At 37.1% G+C, this 19,953-nt stretch overlaps 1 protein-coding gene across 7 annotated transcripts in view; it reads left to right on the top strand.

The window, feature by feature from the left end:
* The window catches only part of DGLUCY (D-glutamate cyclase), a 57,156-nt gene extending 40,130 nt beyond the window's left edge, over positions 1-17,026 (top strand). For 3 of the 7 annotated variants that reach the window (XM_068398517.1, XM_068398518.1, XM_068398519.1), the window contains 7 exons: positions 103-300; positions 2,372-2,632; positions 3,105-3,204; positions 4,969-5,117; positions 10,041-10,160; positions 11,804-11,955; positions 16,576-17,026. In XM_068398517.1, the coding sequence (XP_068254618.1) occupies positions 103-300; positions 2,372-2,632; positions 3,105-3,204; positions 4,969-5,117; positions 10,041-10,160; positions 11,804-11,955; positions 16,576-16,719 (1,124 nt within the window). In that variant the 3' untranslated portion in view covers positions 16,720-17,026. Of the gene's footprint in view, positions 1-102; positions 301-2,371; positions 2,633-3,104; positions 3,205-4,968; positions 5,118-5,778; positions 5,859-6,753; positions 6,875-10,040; positions 10,161-11,774; positions 11,957-14,924; positions 15,046-16,575 lie in introns of those variants that run through there. The other 4 variants (XR_011047983.1, XR_011047984.1, XM_068398520.1 and 1 more) reach the window with 4 other exon arrangements.
* The last annotated feature ends 2,927 nt before the right edge of the window (positions 17,027-19,953 follow it).

The following is a 19,953-nucleotide window of genomic DNA, read 5'->3' on the forward strand; positions in this document are numbered from 1 at the left end:
GGGACGCTGTGTTGTTAAATAGCTCGTTGCAATTTTATCATTCTGATATTTCAATATATTGCAATAACAAAGTGTTTAATTGAAGTTTTTCACCCATTTTAGGAGCTCCATTAGCTTTTACTCATTCTCCTGGCTGCATGTTCATTACCGACCTAAAGAATGACAATGTCACAGTCAGATCCTCAAGAGAAGTCCCACAAGTTCATTGCATTTCTCAAGATCCTCTGCATTATAGTATTGTGTCAGCAGAAGCAGCCCAAAAGATAAAGACTCTAGAGACCCTAATTGGAATAGATCCAGGTAAAAACAAAAACTCTCTTTCTATACTGGATTTGTTATGAGGTAGATATGACTTATCCTGCTTTTTTAGATATTCATGAAGTTCAAGAACAAAGAAAGAATCTAAAGGCAATTTTAAGGTTTTAATAATTCTTTGTGGAATACAGTGAGTTAATATAAATAGGTCTTACATTTTCTGTTACTGTACTTAACATCAGTCTGGCCAAAACCATTCAACCTTACCGGTAAGGGAATATCTGATCTTGATGACTGTATACTCCCAAAGTACACAGAAGCATCAATGTTTACAGCAGACTAGAGAGTCCACAGGGAATAAGAACTGTTACTGAATAAAACTGGAATTGGTATGTAAAGTACAAGGCACCTCAGCATGCTGGTAACAGCTACACGGGTATTCACTGTTGAATAAATAGCACATTTCATTACATATATTCATGACTACTGTACTCCTACCAGAAAATTCGAGTAGTTGCATGTGCTTTTCAAACACCCCTCTCCGGTGGGTGGAATCACATCAAGCTCTGCTGACATGTTCATCACTGAGGTGTTGTGTGATGGACCAAAGTGACCTGCTCACCACAGAAGATTGAGAGGTAGGGCTGCATGTGTGCACAAGGAAGATGAGAGGGAAATAAAGGCAAACTGAATAGCACAACCATTCCCAAAATACATGCTGAATTAGTCCCCTCTGTCTGCTGTAAATTCTGATCTCAGTTTCCCATAAATTTTCTGAAATCCTCTGTAGGCAGTAGTGGAAAACGGCTTACACCCAGCTCTCCCAAGCTCTGGGTTTGGGCTCTGTGCATATGTTTGGGTCTGTTTATTTTTTACTCACAAGGCCTCTCCTTTTCCTACTCTCTGGAGTTCAGCTTGGCTCAGTGCCACGCTCTGCAGAAATACAGGACCTAACTTAAGAGTTAGCTCACTTCGTTGCTAAAGGGAAGTACAGTACTTTATCTCAGTTAATATACCCCACTTCTCAGAGACTAATATTCCCTGCTTCTGTTACTTAAGTTTTGGTCAGAACTTTTTTCTGTGTCCCGTATCTATATATTGCCTGTATGTTACATAGGAGGAACAGAGGGAGAAAGGGCAAAGGGGAAACTGAGGACAAAAAGAGGAAAGTGCAGGTGGGGGAGGTGAGAAAGATGAAGATGTGAGGAAGCTAGAAAACAATAGTGAGGACTTACCTCTTGCTATCAGCCCATCATGCTGGTATTCATGGTTTTCAGGAGTGCTAGCAAATCAAAAGGACTCTGCTGTGAACTTGTGTTTCCAACTGCCAGGGAAGGGAGAGGGGATAGGAAGTGTTTGAACAATGAAAGACAGATAACACAGTGTTGCCTCTTTAGGGAGTGACCCATGAAAAGAGACATCTGTTAATATTCACCTATTTCTCAAGGTCAGATAACATGGTTCTCTACTACACGAAGCGTTACAAGGTCTTTTAGCAGTCACCTGGATACCACTGTATGAATTGAGTTTGTAAATTCCCCTGGTAACTTCTGATGACTCTGAAACCTCACTTCTGTGGTTAATAATTTCATTAAGTGGAATTTATTTAGGAATTAGCTCTTCCCTAAGGGGATAGAGTTACACAGAGACAAAGGACCAGTTTACTCATCTGAAGTCTGCGTCGAAACTTCTGTAAGATGTGGGATGCTTGAGTTGCAGTCTAGCTTCAGCAGCTAGACATGGTCTAGCATGACTGTCACCGCAGACCAGAGGAGAGCAGAGGGCCAAAGGAAAGGAAACAATATGCAATAAGCTCTCAGAAAAAGCTATTTACACTAATACCTAGAGATACTAGGTATAGTAATTTTCAAAATCCAGTTAACTGAAATTCTTAACCTGGAAGCACAGCCCATTGTCTTCATTACTCATATCCTACACCTTCCTAGGTTTCCTGAGGAAATTACCCCAATTCCTGCCTTGACCAGAGATTTTTCTTTTTTTTTTTTTTTTTTAACCTGTTTTCTGTCATTAGAGTGTGCAGGTTCACCCACATAGAAACGTCAGAAGGAGAACGATATATTGAAATGTACTGCTCTCTTTAAAAATACTTTTATAGGAGACCGGGGTATAATTCATTTACACCGCCAGGACGAGCTGCTGAAGGCTTGCCTGTCCATCTCCCATGCTCGGTCAGTGCTGATAACAACTGGATTTCCCACACACTTCACTTACGACCCGCCGGAAGAGAACGATGGGCCCCCAGGAGCCCTCGCTATCGCAGCTATACTGCAGGCCTTGGAGAAGGAGGTTGCCATAGTAACCGATCAGAGAGCCATGAGTCTGAATAAAAAGATTATTGAAGAGGCTGTTCAACTAGGTAAGAAACATGTTTTTTCAGTTTTTGTCTTGCCAATTTGAGCCAAGGTTTGCTTCAGTTAATTTCACTGTCACTTAGCACAGGATTCTTTCTCCCAGAGAACAAACTGGAGTTCATCCTCTAAGCTGTGATCAGTGTTGCTGCAATGACATTTTGTTAAACCTAGCTGGCATCAAGTTAATGCTTACGTGCCTGGGTTACGATTCTGGATTAGCTGTTTGTGATGAATTTTGGATGTCTGTTCTTATTCTTGTAGACCTATTTTCTATCTCAAGGTCCCATTTACTAGCACTAACATCCAAACGAGTTTAATTAAAAGTAAGGATGCAGGAAGCTTATCAGGAACTGTGTAAAGACATTGTGTCCTTACTGTTTAACTGTTCTGCTGGCTTTTTTTTTTTTAAAGTTACTCAAACACAGACCAAAAAAAAAAAGGTACGTAGTATCTGAATTGTATTTTGTTTTCCTGTAGGAATCCTGAAAAGACCTGTCCCTCTATTGAGTTATCAAAGGGAAAGTGCTGATTCAGCTTTAATGTTTTTGTGTGAGAATGGGAATCCCGAAAGACCTAGGTATGTGTATTCAGTTTTTGAAATGGATCATACCTCTACTGTATAAAGTTATAATAATAAAAATAATGACCATAATCTAAGAAGGTGTAATGGTTACACGTAAATCCTTAAGACTTGGAAAACTTTGAAGCCAGACATTGGTATTGGAGCACACAGAGTACAGAATTCCATGTTATTCTGTAATTATGCATTTCTGGAGTACAAAAAAAAGAAATGATACTTCATATATCAATAGCTCTTTTCCTTTGAAAAATTTCTACTGTATAGATATATATACACACACACAAATTATATTATTTTAGGAGCTTTTTAAATCAGTGAAAAAATTAGAAAGGGGAAGTATTATGTCACAGTCAGTGAAAGAGCTAGGAAAAAAAGAGTTGTGGAGTGCATTCACTTTCTAGAGCTTTGCCTCAAGTCTGACCCCTGTGGAATCTGATCTGATGTAATAAATTTAATGTTTTTGCAATAGTATGAAAGTGATTATCCTATTGTCTTTAGGCAGCCAAAGCCAAAATTATAGCTGTATGCATGCACTTCTCAATATTGATTTGAACTATTTGTGTATGCATTGTTGAGTATACGACGTTGGGCAAAAATTCAGCTTTATACAAAGCCTGTGATTAGGGTTAATGCACTGGAGAATTTGCTAAGTAGCTGTACACACATTTCATCCCTTAGTAGGCAACTTACATTTCCTTTAAGTAGGCATACATTGCTCATTTTTATTGCTGTTTCCTTGAAAAGCATTTTTATGTAGCTGCCTTCAGTTTGTTCTCTTTAATAAAAAGATCTTTCACCCTGGTATTTGCTTCATCAGCTTATTCAATTCCTATTTCTTTCCACAGGTTAGTGTATGCTGTAATTATATGCTGTAGTAGTATGCATGACACTGTCTTCATTTTTTAGGTATTGTTTTAAAAATGTGTTTTATAGCTATGCATAATTACAGCCAGTTTCTATTTCAGTTGATCCCACAGTCCCAAAAAGCTAAAGTAAGTGTTTCTTTAAAGTAGACAACTAACCCGCTTAAGGTCTCTGGAGTCACTGTAGATGCCCACCCACAAAAGCGCTAAGTAGCTCAGCAGAATTAGTAACCTCTTGACAATAAAATTGGAGAAACAGAAGCAAAATAACTTAATTCTAACATACAGAGGCAGAACTGAGTACTAACACTCTGCCTCAAAAATAGGACATCTGCAGTACATCTGTCTACTTTCATAACTAGCAAACTAGCCATAGACTTAAAGAAAAATCCCCCAAATCTAAAGACCCAAACCAAAAAACTCCCTGACTAGAAACAAATGAACATTTGCCAAGCAATGTACTTTAAGCAGGGACTATATTTACACTGACAAGGATTTAGATGATCATTAATTGCCACTTTTCTGTTTTCTTTAAAAACACTTGTAGAAGCTAATGCCTTACAGGATATTATGTATTTAAACATGAAACAGAGCAAGGCCTTATGGCTGACCCAAAGGACTGCTGGTTAGAAGGATTTCAGGAACTTCTCCATTTCTTGGTGGCAAATGTGGTCTGAGGGAACAGCACTAAAGCTATAAAGAAACTAGACTAACCTTTGAAAATAAACTGTAGAGAACTACATTCAGCAATAACAAAACAGTTTCCAAGTTTCACCTTGAATCCCAAATGGTCAAAAAGTAGAACCAAGCACAACAGGAAAAGCAGCCAACAGAAGAGCTTGTTATGTGAGAATCACAGCTTTGACTCCTCTCTGTTTTTTCACTCGTCCCTAACCAGATTTGATCACCTGATAGCAATAGAGCGTGCTGGGATGGCTGCTGATGGCAATTATTACAATGCCAGGAAAGTTAACATTAAACATCTCGTGGATCCCATAGATGAACTATTTTTAGCTGCACAAACCATTCCAGGAGTCACAACAACAGGTATGTGTGACTTTGTGTTATATTCGCAGAAGCAAGAGAAGCACAAAACAGGAACTCTTACTGGAAGTGAAGGGGAGCAGAGGCAGGTGCTGAATAACGGCTTGCGGGCTACAGCTGTCTGTCATGGTCGAATTTAGAGGCCGTTGCTGGAGAAAAATTAGAGGTTTCTGTTGAAGGGTTCTCACAACCAAAAAAAATGAAAGAGTTTATTTCAAAGTTGTTTAAGGACAAAAACACAAGCCTGGATGTGTGTATTAGCTATACATCAGTGTGCGTACATATGCTTTTCAAAGTGTAGTTTTTGACGCTGACTTTATTCTGTATTTTGTGTGTGAAAGGCAGCATAGAAAGCAAATGACTACTGAATGGAAACATTACATATTAAAATGTTATAGTTATTTTTATGATTGTTACACCTGTGTTAAAACAGCAGTCTGGATAGAGTCTCAGTTTGTATTACCTTTTAGCAGTACATTCTCTTGAGCAGAGATTGCATATTTGCATCTAGTATAATAGTGCCTTCTCTAACAAAATATACATATGCATTATAATAATCTTTAAAGGGGCACATTGTCCTTCCTGCCAAAACTACATTAGCATTGACTAATACGTCTAATAAGACTGCTGTTGTCAACACGGTGCTCTCTTCTTTTGTCAATAGTCCTTCTTTTCCTGAAAACTGTCTTGTATGTGGTTTTGAAAGAATATGCCATAGATCAAGGATTCCCAGATGTGTATAAAGTAAGTGTTGTACAACATTCTTGTGCAATCAAATGCTTCATGCTACACTGTGTGGCCCAAAATGGAGTTAGGAGGTATATAATCTATATAAATATTAGAAACAAAATCAGAAAAAAGTGTCACAAAATTAGAAATAAGTGTCCCTGCCAGGCTGATTTCAGTCACATCAGAACATGTCTGCTGATCTGGCCTTTATTTCTTCTTGTAGTGCTGTGGACTCACTCCTAAGTATTACCAAAAGCACTGGAACTTTGACTTCTCAGTAATGATGTTGTTTTTCAAATGTTTCCACAGAATTTAGAAAGCTCCTGCAGATATAATGCATAGTCTGATTTCACTGTATTGGAATCATTTACAAGCTGTATAGCAGAGGAGTTCACTGGTGGTTTATTTTTTTATATACATTATCTTAAAACTTGCAATATATTTACCTTAGATTTAATGCAAATTTTTCCTATTCCTAGGGACTAACTTCCAACATTCAAAAAGAAGCACTCTAGATGGCACTCTGTTGGCAATCTCAGCAGAGAAGCCAAAGATTGACTGAATAAGGATAGAAAAAGCTCTCTTTCATAAAGATCTTTAGCAAAATGCCTCATGGCTTTATCTGGTGCAGTTAATTTCAATTATTTTGTCCCTGCTTTTAGACTGTTGATGCAAGGACTTGGTCTCTCCAGCTACTTACGTTACATCACATCCTGATTCCTTTAATAAAAATACCCTAATCTCTTAAAATATCTCCCCAGAGCAGCTCAAAGTATATTAATGATTTGGCGGAGTTTGAAGTGTTCTGCACGGTGGGAATTTGAATCTGCTCAGCAGAATTTAGTTTGTCTTAAACCTTCTCTGAATATTCCAATATACCATGAAATGTCATTAATTAAAAATACCACAGGCTTGTGAATATGAAGAAAAGAAGCAGTTATTCCAGATTCACTGTGTCCCGTTGCTGTGAATTTTCTCTAAAGAGATGTCTGCATGATTTCACAAGTCATAGGCTTCAAAAGATAATGAAGGTATCATCTGCTGTGATCTCCTGTGGAATTTGTGTACATGGATATTCTATGCTGGAGAACTAATTGTGTATCTATAGAAAAACAGTGTAATTGTTTCTCACATCTGTTACCTAGCTAACATTTCTTGTTTTGCTTATCATGCTAACTTTTTTTGTCTGTTTTTTAATTTGATTATAATTTCTTGGGATGGCTGTTGGCTTTTTCAATGTATTTCTGCAAAGCCTAGCTTAACAAGGCACAAATCTGGGCTGTGGCTTTTGCATCTTGTCTCTCATTACTGATGATAATGTATTGCTACCGATGATGATAAATTTTTCTGGTGGGGCTATCTTTGACTTCCTTCATGGTCAGTAGGAATTTGGAGGCATATGTCTAGTTTCAAAATCAAATGGAAATATTGTACAGCACCCATTAAGGCAGAGTACTCAGATAACTTTATAGACTAGAAAAGGATACTAGAAAGATCAAGTTTTCAGCCTTACAGAAGTCTTTATATAGTATGCTCAGTGGCAAGAAGTACTGTGTTAGTAGGTGGCGAGGGGAAATATTAGAGCATTTGTTACATGCTGATTAGTTGCTGCCAAGTTTTGCATTTTAAACAAGATATGTGTTTAAAAAAAATTCTGATCTAGGGGTCTGATCACAGACAAATCATGAACAGTGCCTACGATTGTATGGGTACCGGTATCATAAAAAGTCACGGAGTAAGCAGCAACCTTCAGGAATATACAAAATAAGAAGACCTGAAAGACTGAGGTTGGAAGGACTCATTTTCCACAAAAGACTGAAATAAAAGATTAAGAGATGTTACTGAAACCACATGCTATTTTTTTAGCTGTCATACAACTGACAAAGCTATATGCTATTTATATAGGAGCTAATGAAAAGCTTTCCGAAGTACTGCATGAAAAAATGTGGTCACACTTGTTTCCTGTTCATACAAATGATTTTTAGCACAGAAGACTGATGTTTCCTGCATTCTTCATGAATGTAGTTTCAGAAGCCAATATAGTCAGTGAAAACTTGTGTGAAAGATCTGCCAGAACTATTTTTCCTCTGCCTGGAAAGCACTCAGGCCTTTAGGAGAAGAGGATTCATCTTGTTTATTTTCGGACATCTGTATTTGAGATGTCTGCCTGGGGGTGAGATGAACTGAATGTTTGAAGGGTCTGTTTCTCTCTGCTGACTTTAAAAGAAGTCTAGCTCATGTGTAGGTGGCTGCGTTTTGTCAGGTGAATCTCACTCTGGAAATCAACAGTAAAATGTAGTCCCCTGCCGACATGTAAAGGAAGAAGAAAACAGATGATACAGGAAAATTTTTGGTGTGGTGTTCTTTTCCTCCCAATGTAATGCTAATGGGATCCATCCACAGCAGTAGATCTACTACCTGCATAACCATCCTGGTGACAGGACGTCCACAAAGACAAGAAAAAGCAAAGCAAGGCTGATACAAAAAAACCCTGAGCAACAGATGAGTGTCTTTCAGTTAAAGAAACTGTTGATGATCTGAAAGGACAAGAGTCCATTTTAGCCTCTTTAAAGAATATTAAGAGCAAAATTTTGGATTTTGAATGTAAGAAAAAATCAAAACATTGTGTGGATTCTTACAAAACAGTAGTAACTACCATATTTGTATATGATGATAGAGACACCATGACTATGTCATTGCCTATTTGAAAAGTACTACCAACAAATAGATTTTAGAAAGCACCATTAAATCCCAACACCAAAATAAATGTGAACAGATTATTAAAGCAGATGATAAGGGAAAAGATTAGCTGTTCCACGGCAAATCCTTTTATGTAAGTTATGTGTTACTCAGTTACGCTCCCCTTGACTGCATAGACTTAAGGAGTTAAATAAAAGATTGCTGGTGAGAAATAACTTTCAATTTCACTTAAAGAAGAAATTTGCTACAGACTTTTGTGAGATATTTATGCAATTACTAAAAGTGTTAAATTTATCAGTTTTCAGGGCTTGAAGTGTAAATTATAAATACTGTAATTTCTCTACTGTAACACATGCTATGCATTAGAGCATGGTCACATTTCAAATTCAAATACGATACATTGCAGTGAGGACTTGGAGCTCTTCACTGTTCCGTTTCCCAGACATTAACTAGGATTTTTCTATAAAACCTTCAAACTTGAGAAGATGCCATTTAGACTAACAGGTGAAAGAGAAATGTTAATTTCCATTTAAATAGATGGATTTTTTTTGCATGGTGTTTTTTTTTAATACATTGGTAAGAGACTAGAGATACTATCCAGCTTTCATGTAAGCTGCTAGTTTATGTGTTGTCCTCATCTCCAGATCTCTGGATGACATGTAACAATTTTATGTCCCAAACAGAGGGTTGCCCAGAAATTACATCAGTCCTATTGATTTTACTGAAATCACCGAGACAAATACATAGTATTTCTACTTGACCAACAAAAATCAAGGCCCCCACACCCTGAATATAAGAACACTTAAAAAAAAAAAAAAAAGACTAGCTATTTTTTGGATAAATTACTATAAAAAATAACAGTAATAGTACACAGGGTTGGGCTCTTTGCACACTGTGGCACCATGATAGTGATTTGTGTAAAACAGATTGCCTGTGCAGTAAGTCCTACTTCTGTCAAAGCCCTTACGTATATTTTTGCTTATCTTTCTGCAATAATTGCTAGTTTTAGTCTTTTTTTTTTTATTTAAAGCTTGTAACAAGCAAAAGTTTTCTATGCTTGCTTTATTATAGAATCGTAGGTTAATTTCTCAGGTTTATTTTGGATTTATTTCCTATCTTCTTTCTCTAGTGGTGCTAATGTACTTATGATAATGCATTATGTGGAACACTCGTTTAAGGCCTTCCATAAGCAAAGTTTACTATCTTAATTCTGTCTGCAGTTCATGAGCACTTGATGATTTTAATTTCTTTTGCGTGCACCAGTACACAAACATCGCATATATACACTTACCAGTTAGCATGTGACACGTGATGCTTTCAGCTATTTCATTCATAGTCCTCCGTTTTTAGACACTTTTGATTAAAAAGGATAAATCCTCATGTATGGAGCTATGAACTGTCACAGAGACTCTGGGGAAGACACTGGATGCTTTCTGAATGGGTTGCTAGTTATATGCTGGGTTCATACTCATTTGGTCTTTTTCTCTTTTAATAAAGGTGTTGGAGATGGAGGAAATGAATTAGGAATGGGCAAAGTAAAAGATGCTGTAAAGAAGCACATAAAAAATGGAGATGTTATAGCTTGTGATGTTGAAGCTGATTTTACTCTTGTAGCTGGTAAGGGTTTTTTTGGGGGGATGGGATGCTGATGTTTGGAAACAGAACTGACAAGAAAACATCTGTCTTTCCAACTAATTTGTATTGGCCCTTTCTTTGAATGACCAAGTCATCATTAGCAAGCAAATCTGTCTCTGTATTATGTCCATTTTCTGAATAATTAAGCGACTACGGTTCCAGCAGGAACCACTGAAAATTGAGGATGCTCTGTGAAGAAAGTGCATTTAATTGGAAATAGTTGGGCAAATCTTGAATATTCTTTAAAATCACACCTTAAATAAAATAACAAGGAAGACTGCAGAAGTGATCTGTGGGGGAATTAAAATGTCTATGCACGTATGAATTTTCAGTATAATTAATGAGCTTCTGTGGGTGTGACCTTGTCAGGATCATCAGTCATATTGCTCTTACATGAAGAAATGATAAGTCCTTTCGACAGCCACTCAAGGACAGATGTACGTTCTGAATGTACAACAGAAGTTGAATGCTATAGTTAAAATTCTCCTTCACCCTAACGTCTCAGCCAGCATGAAATAAAATTCACGAAGAGAGATGTTCGGCAAGGACCTATTTATGAACTGAATGGTCCATACTGTACTTAAGCTCAGGTTTCTAGGTTTCTAACCTAGGTATCTGACACTCTTGATACTAAACCAGCAATTTTTGGGGACATATGAAAGTGTGGTGATAATTACATCTGCTTCTTACAGCTATATATAGTATCTATGGTGGCTGTTTTGGCAATTGTGGTGATTTTTACTTCGAAAGGAACTGTTACATCCAGATCCTGCAAAGGGAAGCGAGGCAGAGGTTTGGATATGTTTAAGTGTGGAAAACTACATGCACTAGAACAACTTGCACACTTTTTTGAAAATTTTTCTATTCTACTTCTCTGGAAAAGGTATCAGGCAGCAGAGGTAACTTCTCACAGCAAGTTTCAAATCTAACGATCACCTTGCCAAAGAAGCTGTAAAACAAGACGGTGGACTGATTTGGTAACAGTGTACAGAAAATCTATGGATATTAACTACATTAGAATGTCTTTTTGTATATGACACTTACACCAAGGACACATCATCAAGACACAGACAATTAGTTTCACCATGGCTTCATATCTTATAAAATAGCTGAACCCTTTAATCAGTCACCATTTATGACGAAAAAGGGATTCTCTGCAATGGGTACGGCATTCTGTTATAAAATCTAACACCAGTGAAAATTTCCCTGGTTTAGGACAGTTTATCAAAATCTTCTACCCCTGTGTGGTTAAACACAAAAGATGGGGCCGTAACACAGCTCCTCACCGTTCATGGACTTCACATTAGGCCAAGTGGAATTGTGTCATAGACTGTGCCCATCTGAGTTTTTGCTTTGTTGGAAAGACAAACCACAAACTGAGCTAGATGGAAACTCAATCTGAAACACTACTGAAAACATTTTAATATGTTAAGCAATTGTGCATTTCTGAAATAAATGTTCCAAATTCATATCAATATGTAATTCATATCTACATTCCATTTCACCATCACTACATGAGACTCAGTTGTACGTGCCTAATAAGTTATGCAGGTATCTTTGCAATAATTATCTTTTTTTTTTTTTTTTTTTTTACAGTTTGGTTTCATGGTGACATTCTTTTGCAGGGGTCTCTAACTGGGGAGGCTATGCCATTGCTTGCGCTCTGTATATTCTCAGCACTTGTGAAATACACAACCGCTATCTGAGGAAAGCTGTTGGGTTTCCACAGTTATCGAAGAAGATGGCCTGGCTATCGGCGCTTCCATCGGTTACCAAGGTAATTTCTGTAGGGCCGGGGAGTTGTGACGTGCTCATGGAATGTAGATGGAATCGGCTACCAGCCACTAACTCCTGCCCAGTCCAGTTCAATAGCTTACTTTCACATGGTCTTTTGATGACTTTTGGTAATCCCTGGTGAACAAGCAGCCACACTGTACTTAGAATATTCCGCGAAGGATTCAAGACAGATTGAATGTAAAAATCCTCAAAAATGAATGTATTCATGTACTGCGACTTCAAGCACAAGACAGTGCTACAATTTTATGGGCAGTGCAAGAAATCCTTGTATTGCGATACAGTGATTAAAATTCCCTGTTCACTTCCTTAGCATCGTTGATGATTTTATACATCTCTGTTGTATCGTTTAGATGTCTCTCTTCCAAAATCAAAAGTCACAGTCCTAATCCAGAAGCCACTCCATATTTCTCATCTTTCCCCCTTTTCTAGTTACGTTAGAACCTTTCTATAATTAGTTTTGAATGTTTCTAAATGAAAGTTGGAGAAAGACTTGCAGATGTATACTTTCAAATGTGTGTTGACTAATGCAGCTCTGAACGGCGTGATATTCTGGGAATGCAAAGGTTTCAGACTGAGAAAGAGTAAAATAACTGAGAGGGGAGAGAAATAACTGTGATCTGTGCTCATCCGGCTAAGCACGTGGCTCTATTTTTAACTTGGCAGAGTGTAAAAAAAAAATTAAAATATACTCAATGATCAAGTAAGGTTTGTTCCACCATATTTGTAATAAAGTAGGAACTTCAAATCAGTTTTATTGGCAGATACCTCTACGAGACTTGGACAAAACCAGTAAGTTTGTGACCTCCAAGAATGATAAGCAAAAGTAATCCATCTACCATAGATATTGCCCACAACAGTGAAGTATTTCTCCTGAGATGACAATATATTCTGTGTGAAACTCCAACAAAGTACCTCTGAAGTATTTTAGAGTAGGTCTTACTTTAATTCTTGCTATTTTGATTTTTCATCTAAAGGTCATAAAACTGATCCCAATGTTTAGCATAGCCATATATGCACTATCCTTTGACTTAACAAAGCATATGGCACCTTTCAGTGCAATCTTTTCCAAAAATAATTACTTTTCACTTTTCGATTTTTTTTCCAGTTAAATCTACTTTTTTTTCCCCTTAAAATTAACATATCCTAAAAACTACTATGATCATAATTCCTGGTAATGAGATATTGTAATTAAATGTGGTATTGTGTACAGGAAATCCTTCTTGGTTTTGTTTTACTAAGCTATACAGCTGGGAATATTGATAATGATCCAATAATGGGCTATTGAAAGTGCAACACTAAAATATAATGAGATAAAATTAATGGAAACAGTTTTGTGGAGGAGAGAAAATGACAAAGTGCCTGACAAGAGAATATGATATCTTTAATTATAAATCATGCAGCAGTAAACAGTGCGGAAGATGGAACACATTAGTGTTCACATATTCCATTAGTATAAAAAAAATTCAGACCATTTATGTTTATATGGCTACTTTCTGCCCAATCCAGTTTATTTTAATGCTTTAATAATTACCCTAGTAAGATAAAGAGCACCACCACGCATACATACGCACCTCAGTGTTTATATTTGTTTGCAGTTGGAAAGAAGACGTTTGAAGGAGTGCCTAAGCACCAAACAGCTTTTTTGTGATGTGTTTTATTTTTCTTCCAAAAATGGCATTTCTTCCATGAAAACCATAGATCATAATTACTAAATGAAGACTTCCCCTGAAACACAAAGGTTATTTCTCTGCAGCCCTGTGTTCAAGCAGTGCCAGGATTGCACTGCAACAAACCCCAGAGCTGTGGAGCTCTCCGTTCCCACTGAAGAGAACCCCAAGATTGTTCTAGGTGTGTGGATTAGTCTTTACCTATATTTTAATAAGAGATACTGCAAAGCATTTGTTCCTTCTTGAGAACTTGACGAGCAAGAAACAGTTTGATCTAAACAACCTTTACTTACCTTTCACTTGTGGAGTTGAATCATAATTATGTTGGTTAATACAATATTGGTCTGAATTTTCAGATGTTCGTGGTACTTTTATACCAAAGTGACTGTAGGGAAATATATTAATTCATACATATGCAAACATAGCTAATGCTGAGCATCCTGCAGTCTGCTCTGCATTTCCTTGCATCTCACAACCAGGTTAATACATCAGGCAGTTGTTCTTTTACTGTACTCTTTATTAATGGTAAGAAATTTACTATATAGTATTTATTTTGAAATTATGACCTGTAAGAATATGAATTTATAAATGAGCAATATTTAGAGATGCAACATACGTTTTAGTATTCTTTATTAGCTATGTCATTCATAAGGGAGTTTTTTCCTTGAATAAAGTGCAAATTAACAAGTTCTTTTTCTATTAATTTGATATGTTTTTTTGGTTACCCCACTCCCAACATAATTATTTACTAAATAGAGAACTGTGAGCAAATTGCAGCACTTCACAGCTGAGGAAGGGTACTGTACATTGTGTATGTTCCTTACAAATAGAAACAGTAGCATACAGTTTATGAGGCATAGTTATATAGTATTAAGCAAGCAAGCCTTTTTTTCCCCCATGTAATCAGATCAGAGAGCACTAACATGTAAATATGTAGGAAAAACAATTCAAATAAGAAATGACATTTTGCTTATCCAAGTCAGGTGTGTCTTCTGTGACATGAGAGATCTAATTTGCTACTTTGCATACAGATACTTGGTGCTAAGAAAAACCTCTCTCATGTAGAAAGACCAGGTGCTTAACTTTGCATTCATATATTCATATATGTGATCATTCATCAAATATAAGCTGATGTATATTTATAATTTTATAAATGACAAAGTAGCACTTTTTATGCTACTGATGTATCCAGATAATTTCCTTAAATAGCTGTATCATTGCTGTATTGTTATGTGATGTCAAGACTGACACCATGTAACTATGCATATTTTTTCTTTAATAGAAAACCAGTGCCTCATTTAACTTTGTTGCAGCTAAGAACTAGAATGCATTACCAGGAAAAGTAAGACAAATCTTTGTAAAGTACATTCAGAAAGCAAGTTACCAAATTGTACTAAATTCTCTGCTGATTGACCATGCAAGGTATGCCTTAATTCTTTCAGAAATGTTTATATTTTGGCCATGTACAATATTATGTAAAATATAACCATATTGTGTCTAAATTCAAATCTAAAGCTATTGTATTCTTTATGGCTTAGAAGGCTTCCTAGAAAAAACTCTTAACATTTAATAAGAGAACATTAGACATTTTAACTTTATAATTTTTCCATCATAAATTTGTGGCCAGGAGATAGAGGAGTTTGCTAGAGGTTATTGTGTAGCAAAATCAAATGAGAGAAGTATTTCAGCCTATAAAACTGTTTGTCAAGGACACTGGCAGGGCTGTTTCAGTAGCAATTTCCATCAAAGCAGGGTCTCACAAAAATGGAAACGGAACAGTAGACCAAAGACCAGAAAAGGCATTTCCAGCAAAGAAAGGGAAAAAACGGTAAGTGTGTGACTACTTCAAGGTCTTATGGAAATTACCACGGGACTGGGGCAGGGGTAAGCTGAGACGTGACTAAGCTTCTCATTTTTCTTAAATTTTTATTAACAGAGTTAGAGAAATAAATCATTTTTATAGCAAATACTAAGACAGTAGAAAGAGTTTTACTGTGTACGTTTCATGTCAAATGAAAAGCAAAGCAGTTTATGCTAGACATACATCCATTTGAAACCAGGTCTTCTAATTTCCCTGTGCATAGAACTAGGGGGATTTTCGGAGCTGATTTTTATCCCATCTTTTCCTCTCACAGTGCTAACTGGCCCATAGCTTGTAACCAAGGATTTTGTTCTCTCTGCGTGCTTTAACAGCTCAACTTGGAACAGGCTTTGTTATCTGCTTACATTACTGGTAAGCAAGAAAATAACTGTTATAAACATGAAATCAATTTGCAGTTCTAAACAAAGAAAAGTGTATGCTATTTCAGAGGATCACAAGGAAGCGCAACTTCAGGGTTTTCTTTTTTCCCCATCCCTTTTCTAAGTGGCCAGAATTCTCATAAAATCAATAGGAAAAGAGGATAGAGAGCAAAAGGCACGCAGAGATCATAGAGGATGCAGGAAGGTGATTGTGCAGCCCGTTCAGGTACTCTCTGTAACCTTTTTTCCTGATCCATGCTCTTTCCCTTCTGTTCTTTTTCTTTAAAAATGCACTTGCAGCCAGCTGCTCTGCTGGGGAAATGACAGGTAGTTTTTTGACATACTTTGGGTGGAGGTTCCTCTGGTTCTGTTTTGTGCAATATGGGAACTTGAAACCAGGCAGAAGGGATTTATGCTTCTGAATTGTCACTGTCTTGTTTGAGAGAGCATGGAGAATGGTAACATCATTCAATAATTAAATAGTAGTCAAGAATACAAGGCTTTTGTCAGTCCCTAAATTCCAGATACTACATGTATTCTTTGGGACAATTTAAAAATGGTGTTAGCAAATTGCTATCCAAAGTTAATATGGAGGATGTGGTCAGTGCCTCTCCTGCGTTTAAAATAAAGATCTTGATGAATGCTTTTGTCTGATTTAGGATTTTAATTACATTCTTTCTTTGTTTTTTAAGGAAGAAAAGCTTCTGAAAACACTTGTGCGGCACGGGATCCGCAGTGGAAAAACTGCCAGTCTAGAAATGGAAGTGGACGGGCTGCCCTTCTACAACACCCATTCGCTTATGATTGAAAAGCTGCTGCAAGAAGTGCAGCAGTGACTGCCCCCAGTGATTTCTACATCAAGACTTGCTCCTGTGTTATTTCCTTACTCCCTAGGCTCTCACAAGGTATAAAAGATCAGAAAAAGACGGCTTTTCATCTCTGGTGTCTTGGCCACACACAACCTTTCATTGTTACCCTTACAACATCTCTGTGAAGTGAGAAGGGGATACCATCATGATGATTTGGTCTACCTTTCTTTTCTGTAATTTTATAATGGATAATGGATATTAAATGATACTATATAGTAAGAGGTGATCTGGTTTGTACAAAGAAAGCTTGTCATTAAAATGATATATTATTGCATTGCTGTTCCTGTTTTACTAACCTCATAACGGCAACAGGAAGTAACTCTTGTAGCAACTTGGATTTAAAAATACCTTGTGGTGGGGAAAGCTGCTGTGGTGGAGAGGGGACATTCAAAACAAAAAAACCCAAGTAAATATTACAGTAGTGAAAGCTGTTGAATACAGCCCCTCTGCACACCTCCTGTAGCCCCTTTAGTGCTGTCTTTCTGTGGTGGTGGAGAGGTTGTGGAAGTGTGAGGAGGTAAGGGGAGAGCTTTAACTGAGCTAGTGAAAATAAGGGCAGCATTGCAGACCTTCTGTGTAAAGGATAGGCTATACTGTTTGCCGCCTCTGTATTAGTAGTTTACCATTTATATATTTTGTCCCTTTCTGGGTAATACAGAAAGGTTGTAGACATTTCAGGGTATCCTGTTGTTAAGAATAAATGAATTAAATACATAAATAGTGATTAAAAATTAGTGCTTAGAAATTAAAAACCACTTGCATTCAGTGTGAAATAAAATTATGTAAATGAACATTTTGTTGAATTCCAGTTACAGAAATTCAACTCCTGACAAGACTAAGTGAAGCAAAATTAAATGATGTCTCAAACGCCTACTAATGCTGAACCAGTACATGACAAACGGTTCTGAATCGTACCTGACTTTAGTCATTTAAAGCTGTGATTTTACTTTTAACTCCAGAAGAGTGTCAGGTCTGAAGTTCTGCTCGTTGTCAGCCCTTGCAGCAGAGAGGACAGGGTATATTTGACACTGCCTCTCTCAGGCACTGATGCTTTAGCTGTCATAAAATGGTTATAGTGGTACAAAAGGCAAGCATCAAACCATTGTGCTTTAACAGGATGAGAATGGCAGCTCTGTTTAGCCACTGCTTTTTTTCCAAAGGACAGTGGACTTCCAGCAGCCAGCCACACCTTGTATCTACTTTTCTTTCTGGCAGGTGAGTTTTATTTTCCTTCTTTTATGTAAGACAAACACATAACTTCTTGAGATTGAAAAAAAATCAGTTCATACCACAAACACCAGCATACTTTGAACATTAATCTTCTGAAGTCCTTGAGGATATGCAGTCTTTAAAGACTTAAAGCAGTTGAACACATGTGAGAGAAAGAAATCTTAATGCCAGACTTGCTGCTAGACATTCAGACTCACCAAAGCTCCCAATGTTTATTTTATGGATCAGTCATTTTTTTAGATTCATTTTATTTAAAGCCTTCTTGAAGGATGTTGCAGTGAAACTATCTTTGAAGTTTCACAATTAGAAAATAGCTCCGTTAGAAGTCTCCAAACTCTCCAAACTGTAACTATTAAGTAAAATATTTCATATGAATGCTTGAGCTTTTTGCCAAAGCCAGTAACCCTGCAGGATGGCATATGTTCACTGCTGCACAGAACCCACAAACTGAAACTGGCATCATTTAAAAATGTCTGTTTGGGAAAAGAGGCAGCTGATTTCTCTCTGTGTGCTACGTGCTCAGTAGCTTACTGGCATATTACAGTAACAGATGAAATGTATATTATTCTTTCCAAACACTAACTTTTGTCAAAAAAACTTCATTTAGTAAGCTTTTGCTCTTTTTTCCCCAAAATACAAGTTTTAAGAGTCAGATTTCATTAAGAAATATGAAATGTAATAGTTTACTTGTCTTTTTCTGTACTGTGGGTTTTTAAATCCCTTCTCCTTTGCAGTCCCAAGCACTGTATTTAATCCGACAGCAATGTGTAGCGTATCTTTAGCAACCATAGTAGGACTCTTGATTGACTATCCTCTGGCTGAGACAGAAAGAAAAGCTCTGAGGGAGAGTTACCTTCCTCCCATATTGGTTACGGTTCTGCAGCCTAAGCCTAGCAGTTACAATATAGAAAGAATTGATGAAATATTGACTTCAGGGGGATTAAAAAAAAAAAAGGAAAAAAAGAAAAAAGAAAAAAAGAAAAAAACCCCCAAACTTCTCTAGCAGGTTAAATGTCGAGAACTGTAGCAGAATGCTGGACTCAGTTACACAAGTTTCCATCTGATTTTAAACTGCAGCAGCTGACCAAAAGCTGACCACATCAAAGTACCAACTCAAATAAACCTTAATCCCTCAGATGACAATTTGATGTAATATGGCATGCTCTGCATTCCAGCTGTCTTAATTTAAACAATGTGGGGAACTGTAAAGAAGTAAAGCATAAACAGGACAACAAATACTTCACCCCAGAACAAACCACGTGTGTGTCTTACAGCCTGCCAGGTCATGGGAGTCCAAGTAGTTGGCTCAGTGCGTAACAACATACAAGCACGGCATTCTGGCAGTCAGGAGTCCCTGCCTTACGACCCTCTTGATACAGACAGGAGATTAGAGGAAAGATTAGGAGAAAGTAAAGCTAAACAGCACTAATTGTCAGAAGAAAAAATGCATGTATAAGGTAATTAATCCAGCTTGGTGAGTGGTCTAAGTATAAAGAGTAAATGTAAAATAATTAAACAAACCAAATGTTAACCTAAGCAAACCTAATCCCCTCCTGGGAGTGGGGACATGAATTCTTTCTGCAAGAGGAGGGAGAGGATCTGTAGTCTCACAAATAGAAACTGTGGGCCAAAGCCATAAGATAGTTATTTCAAACACAGAGTGAACAAATATAGGAATAAAATAATAAAAATGTTATTTATTAGACACATCCTCTAATTATTTCTAATATTGCAGTCTCAAGGTGGTTTCCAGAAAACTGTTAGAATATATTGCCTTTTAGAAACTGATGACAAGCAAGGCTGTGTTACAACAACATACTTCAGATACCAGAAGTAGACCGTCTGTCAGAGAATCTTTTGACATTTAAAAAAAAAAAGAAACAAAACTGATTATATGCTGCTGGAAGTTACTGGCTTCAGGTTGCAGAGAGAGAGGTGTTTCAAGAAAGGTTTGAAACCGGAGAAGTGAAA

Source organism: Nyctibius grandis, chromosome 4 (assembly GCF_013368605.1).
Source record: "Nyctibius grandis isolate bNycGra1 chromosome 4, bNycGra1.pri, whole genome shotgun sequence".
NCBI lineage: Eukaryota > Metazoa > Chordata > Aves > Nyctibiiformes > Nyctibiidae > Nyctibius > Nyctibius grandis.